This window comes from Notothenia coriiceps, unplaced genomic scaffold (genome assembly GCF_000735185.1).
Source record: "Notothenia coriiceps isolate Sejong01 unplaced genomic scaffold, NC01 NC01_scaffold00024667, whole genome shotgun sequence".
NCBI lineage: Eukaryota > Metazoa > Chordata > Actinopteri > Perciformes > Nototheniidae > Notothenia > Notothenia coriiceps.
In genome coordinates this window covers 3,557,101-3,563,900 of record NW_011357368.1, presented here as the reverse complement: position 1 = coordinate 3,563,900, position 6,800 = coordinate 3,557,101, and the positions used below count along the sequence as shown (strand labels likewise).

General features: G+C 38.9%; 2 protein-coding genes across 8 annotated transcripts in view; both read right to left on the bottom strand.

The window, feature by feature from the left end:
* LOC104955206 (protein FAM3C-like) overlaps positions 1 to 6,800 on the bottom strand; it is a 48,358-nt gene that overhangs the window by 8,537 nt on the left and 33,021 nt on the right. The window lies entirely within an intron of this gene.
* The window catches only part of cfap20dc (CFAP20 domain containing), a 31,887-nt gene continuing 26,203 nt past the window's right edge, over positions 1,117 to 6,800 (bottom strand). For 6 of the 7 annotated variants that reach the window (XM_010782464.1, XM_010782457.1, XM_010782461.1 and 3 more), the window contains 2 exons: positions 2,476 to 2,567; positions 1,117 to 1,606 (listed from right to left, as the gene is read on the bottom strand). In XM_010782464.1, coding sequence (XP_010780766.1) covers positions 1,488 to 1,606; positions 2,476 to 2,567 — 211 coding nt within the window. In that variant the 3' untranslated portion in view covers positions 1,117 to 1,487. The remainder of the gene's footprint in view (positions 1,607 to 2,475; positions 2,568 to 6,800) is intronic. The other variant, XM_010782463.1, reaches the window with a different exon arrangement.

Here is a 6,800-nt window from a genome sequence, read left to right as displayed (position 1 = left end):
TGCAGTCAGTACTGAATATAAAAACGGAACAGAACATAAAGTTACAGCTTCAGAATAAATGTAAATAAAGCCTAGCTGCCTAGCTAGCGCAGTCCATCTACTGCACTTTAAGATTCTTGGCTAAGAACACCAACATGTCGACATTCTGAGGTTTCAGGGAGGAACGCTGGCAAGTTACAATGTTCCCCCCTGTACTGAAAGCCCTTTCTGAAGTCACTCATTTCTGTCTCACTCATTTCTGTTTTTTTGTACTAATAGTCGCTGACGTCACTCTTTGCTAATCAGTGCTAATGCTAACGCTTCTGTAAACATACTGCCGTGAGTGTTGCCAGGTATACTAATTATAAGCCACATTGGGCTTATTTTTCTGTAAAGTTGCTTGGCAGTAAGTAATAATGGTTGTTGCGGTTGTGAGCTTGTAGATAGGTTATTTTCAAATAGCCGACCCGACATATATAGGTTTAAAGTGCTAATGTCCTTTTGCGCTTGTTTTCATAGACCTGGTTGCTTATTCCTTCCGCAAAAACTGGCAACACTAGTGGCTGCAGCGTTAACACTGCATGCGAGGAGGAGAGACAGACAGAACACTACCATTTGAATGCGATCATGGTACTTTAATGTTAAATGTATAGAGTATATTTGCTTTACATCGTTTAAGTGTGATTGACATTGCAAGTTGGTATTATTCAGAAGCAAAATAATACAACATTAAAAAAAAATAAAAAAAATCAGCATGACGTCATAGGATCGCCGTAATTTAGAAATGAGATCGAATAGGTGTCTGAATCGAGATCACGATCTTTTATCGATTAATCTTGCAGCACTAATTACAACAAGGGATTATTGTGACTATTATATACACATAGATATACATCTTTATATATACACACAGTATACACCTACACACACCCTCACACAGTATGGATCATTTAGTAATGCTTAATAGGTGTAGCTTTGCCACAGCAGTTTCATTAAATTCACACATGGAATCAGCAACACTGTCTTCTCAAATCATATTTAATTCAAAGAATATATATATATATATATACACACAACTTATTTTGAATTACATTACTTCACAAATTATAATAAATATAGAACAAAATAACGCATTCTGCAATGTAAAAATCAAGGGAAAAGTTAAATGTCAGAAATCTTCTGCGTAAATAGAAGCTCTAGGATGTTATCTAAAAAAAGTTAACATATTATTTTGGTAGCCAAGACTTCTGTAAAGACTCTTTCTACCATCAGATGTGCTACTGAATGGGCCACCATCCAATGTCTTACTTATTGAGTCAGTCCCACTCCCTTACACACTGACATGAGTATTGATGGAGACACAAAGCCCGTTAGTTTCACATGGAAAGATGTTTGTGAATGGGTTATTCAATACTGATCAATAAGCTAGGCCTCAAAAACTTGATGAAGCCATTCACCCACCGTCAATAACTTATGATTTATTAATTTAAATTCTCTTGAGCTTTGAGTCAAGCTAGTTCATAGTACTTCCCCGTCTTTGGATCGAAATAGCAGTTCAGGCAAGGATCATAGAGCAGATTCAAATACTCATCCTCCTTTTCCTGTTCATTCAGCGACTCATCCCGTCCTGTTATAAAGAAAATCACTTGATATTAATTGTGCAATACATATATAACAATACATACATATATACGGATGCAATTGTAATTCAAATCAATGACGTTTGCGAGGGTACAATTTTTTTTGTTCATGCATGTCAAATGTAATTTGTATTTTCTATGTACAGTAGCATAGTCATGCCAGAGATAAGTAAGGGCCTCCTCTATCAGCTGTTACTGAAATGAAATAAGAAGCCCGGATGGCGAGGTGACCTTCAGACTCAGGTGGATTTAAAAGTTTTCTGTCGCTGCCATTCTTTCCTTCATCAATCAAGTCCTAAGACAGTCCCCGTACCACATTATGAAGCAGTAAAGAGATTCCCTATAATCCCCGCTACTTTAAAGTGGGAGAATTTCGCTGTTAAATTGACAGGCAGTTAAATGCTAAAAAGGTTATGGAATACTCCAGGAGCAACATTTTATCTTATCAGAACTTTGGCGACGATAATGAAAACTAATTATAAGACACATTGTGTAAGAGCTTTAAAAATGATGTTGTAAACTCAAAAGGTTTCATCAATTAACCTTGCCGATGTGTCTTGGGGGTGCAGACCTGTAATGAGCCTGTCTCTTTTGACCTATGGAGTTATGTGGAGGACAGAGAGCTCCACTCTCATGGGCTTTTACTCTTAATTAGATACAGTTTCACATGCTTTCCCACAGTGTTGAGAGTGGTCTTTGGGTGGAAGCTCTGACACCAGTGAATGTTTCCATTAGTACTACGCGTTTGCATAATTACAGTGGTAAATGTTAAGGCATTGTATTGTTTGCCGTCTGACTTTAAAAAGGACATTGAAGGATGTTTGGGGGCAAAAGTACCAAATTAACATTACTGTACCTCCGATTAGATCCAAATTGTTCCATGTGTTGGCTGACCTTCTCCCATGGCTGAGAGGCATTAAGGGAGGGCTGAGCACGTCCATCCACTCCCTAGGTAAAGGGCCATAAACGCATACAGTCATGACAACCCACGCCATTACACACACTATCCTACTGTAACATGCCCATCAAATCGCCTCCATATGACGTTTTAACAATGAAGCCCCATCATGGTGAGCTCTCAGAAGCCCATCTTAGCCCCTATTGTCCTTGAGCCCCTTCTCCTGCACACTTAGCCTCGCCGCCGCACAGTTTCACCTGAAGGATCATTTATTAGACTCTGACTCAAGCTGTGATTTGCACATGTCGGAATTCTGGCCCAGAGTAAGGGGCCTAACCTTGCCTGTGTCTCTGAGAGCAGGGCTGACTTTGTGTCTAAATGAGTTTATCTTCCCCGTCTGAGAGCTACAGAGGCAACTAATACATCAATCATTTTTCAGTAAAGTGCAACACTGCTCTTTTAGTGCGGAGCAACAGATTAGAGGAAGAGAGGAAAAAAATGCCACAAGATGAATTATTACATGAAAGCACTGTAGGATTCATTTGTTTAACAGAATTCATAATACGGTTAGGCTATACATCAGTTGCACAATTATCCATTTACATCTTTTGCCTCCATGACTGACTTTTCTAAGGAATCGGATCTCCGGGGGGGATTGATTCCCGGCTCCACAAAGGAACCAAAGCAAGTGGTGGGCCTTCTACTCATCTTCTGCCTCTGGACATAACATCTCAGAAGTGCACATCATAGTACATTTAATTAGGTACTATAAATCCTAAACTGTGCAACATTTAGCTGACATCAGATTATTTAAACATTCATTATTAATGATTGATAATGTCTCTCCCTCTGAAGGGGTACATTCACCAACCACATTATAGTATGGTCACTAAACTAAAATCCTGACCTGCTAATGCTACCAGCACGCTAAGTAGGTAAACATTTACATTTATAGTATATTCTCTGATTATTGTGAGTTTTGGCGATAAAGAGAATTTGGGTATTAGTGCATGCCAAATAATCCTCCTTTATTGCAGTAAATACTATAATAACATAAGTATAATACTGCTAGTGATGTGCTATCTGGAACTTAATGCACATGCAAAACTGTTAGATAGTATGTTAGACTAAAACTGTATGAATCAGTCAAAAGTAAAATGCACAGTTTGAAATAGAATTTACATAGATACATAAAAACTATTATTACCATAGATTCATCCCGATGAAATACAAAACCAATGCAATGATTTACACCCACATACAGGCCATTCATTCATATCTCATCTCAGCATGCATTCAAACCAGAATCATTTCTTTATTCCTTATCTCTTGCTTTTAAAGTGATAAAATACATTATCTCTGTCGAGGCTCTGATTTTGCTTTCTAACAAAAGGCCTTTACCCACTCTAACACCCCATTGACGATGTGATAGGCAAGAACATAGCACAAAAGTTAACGAAAGCAATTTTCGAGGACAAAGGCCTCTGCTACAGAGCTGCAAATTGAACTTTAAATGTTGAAGGAACTTGGTGTGGGTTATTAAAGTCTTCTATTTTCAAGTAATTATAAATCGAGATACGGTGGAACCTGTGATAAAGGGAATAAATTAGTTTGATTTCATTCGAGTGAGCACACTGTTTTTACACAGCAGTGAAGTTTATTGAAATCAAGCTTTCCAAAAACCTCCCAGCTAAACGGTGTCAAAGCAACTCTGTTTGTCTGACACTGTGCAATTGAACCGAATTCAACAATTGTCTTTATTGTGAGAACAATTTAAATCCTACTCTTGGGTCCTGTGACAGCCTGATTTGTGGTTTTAACATTTGGTATTCCAGCCAGAGGCAGACGCAAGTAACAAGCAAAGAAACATGTTAAAAATGCTAAAGCCCAGGCACCATTAAGCACAGCAACAGGAGGATTTCAGCTTTTAAGAAAACTGTAGCCCTCAACAGTGAGGAAGCCTTGCAGTGATGCCAAAATCCTCAAATAATACCATGATAGAATTCACTGGAAGGGTGTCTCAGAATGCAATTCCTGAAAGAAAAGGAGCAATAACAACGACAAATCCTGTGCAGCTGCTCTTCCAATATGTAAATCAAAGCTTCGAAGTCTTAATTCAGTACAGCTGCGGATGCTGTGTGAGGGAGAAAGCTTAAGGTCTATAGCAATATTAATTTCAGTGGACATTCAATCAAACATAACCTCACTGAATATTTCAACCAAAAACATGTAAGCATTGAAATAAGAAAGTATTTCATCTGAGTTTACACATGTTCATGACAAGCTGCTTGGCTTTTCATCAATAAATCAGAAGTGTTAGAGAGGAGGTGGTAGCATATTTGAGTTTCAGACCTATGATGCAATCCCTTTGTCTTGTTTTGTAACATGCAGTAGGATTGTGTACATCTACAAAGAGATGGAGAGGTGCAGAGAGCGGGCTCAGTGGGGTGAGGCGGGGTCTCCATAGCCCTCCGAGGGGAACCGAGAGATCCATCAATCTGCTGCCACGGTCGGGCATGGTGTGTGTGAGCCTTTAGATTCAGCCCAGATTGTCATGTGTGATAGCGTATTACGTACTAAAGAATGTTTTATACCTCATCCTGTGATTTAACATTTTAAAATCTGCCTCAGAGAGCGTCCCTTCCAGGAATATAACAAAAAAACAGATACAACTAAATACGGGTTGCACTTTATATAGTTCCATTTCATCTCGTTTTGAAAACAAAAAAAAGCCCTTTTAAATGAACTTAAAAAATACGTTCTCTTCTGCTGTTAAAATAATCTTTCATTTTTGACAGAGCACATTGTCAGATGAAGTGTTATAGTTTACCTTTTTGATGTCCCCACTTAATCTGATTGTCAACTTCTACTTAATTGAGTGGTTCCTGGGCTACATAATGTGTGTTCATTGCATATGCCTGTAGTGGATATTGGATTCCAAAAATAATAGTGGTTGTAAGTTATGCTGCCTTCCCCAGTAATATAGCCCATTCATCAATATGTTGTACTTTTGAGGTTAGACTTAAACTTTACTCTGCTTTAACCTCTGGGCAGCTACAGCGAGGCTTGTGGCTGCTGAGCATTGTGAACTACTAAGGCTCCTTCCATGCAGAAGAAGGTGTTTGCTTTATCAAGGACAGATTTGTTCTTGTTTAAGGCAGTGATAAATCATGGCGTTGGATTTTTCAAAAAGACTTGAACCAAAAACTGTGAGTGTCGAAAATTAATGATCTAGAAGATAAAAGTGTAATAAAAAGCTGCCAGTTATAAATCTGACAAGCATAATAATAAGTCAGTAACCAGACGGCAATTTCTGAAGAATGAAAGATTTGTTGAAAGGCTGACGCATAACTAAATTGTTGGCTTAAAGGTTAACTAATGCAACGTCTGAAAGATGTGAAGTATTTGAGGGTTTGTTGGAAAGCAGAGACTTAACTGAATTTGTGGCTTTTAAAGATCCCCTTTCATGCTATTTTTAGGCATACATTATGGGTCTCAGATATATACAAATATAAAAAACATGTCTATGATGTGTTTTGCTCAAAATACCAAACAGATCATGCATTGTAGACATCCCTCATATCCCTCAATTTCAGCCCTGTAATGGCGCATTTCCACTACACGGCCTCACTCGGTATGGCTTCGTTAGGACTGGCTCACTTTATGGCGCATTTCCATAACAGTTTAGGAACTGGGGTAGTATCTATACTATAGTAACGCAGTGTAGGCGGAGCCGTGACGTCATCTTCAATGAGAACCACACAAAACCAACATAAGCCGTTAGCTGTTAGCCCTCAGAGCTCACAGCTCCTCATATCTGTTCAGAAACTAGACAAAAGTTAATCAAGTTCAAACCACAGACTGTCTGTGTCATGGCGAATACAGTCGCTGGTTTATTTATGTCTGTAGGCCTATAGGCCGTTGTTGTGAGTGTGGAGGGTCGGAGCATATACTGCGTTAGCTTAGCCGATCTCCATTTAGAAAACACGCATTTTAAAAGGTTTTTCGCCTGCCGTCTGTCTGCAGACTTGTCAAAGCATTAATTCATGGTTTTTACTAACCGGTATCAGTATGTTGTTACTTCGGCATCATTTTGAAACGTGTATTACAATTAAATCACGGTCAAATATGTTCATCTTGTTGTAGTTGTAGCCCTCTTGCCAGCGATTCTCTCTAGCATACTCAGCCCGACTCAGCCTGGTTGTTGGCCCGGAAAGAACCTCGATTTTATGGGGCCAGAAAACTGTGAAATATTAACTGCTAGCCGGAACTACGCCAAGTGG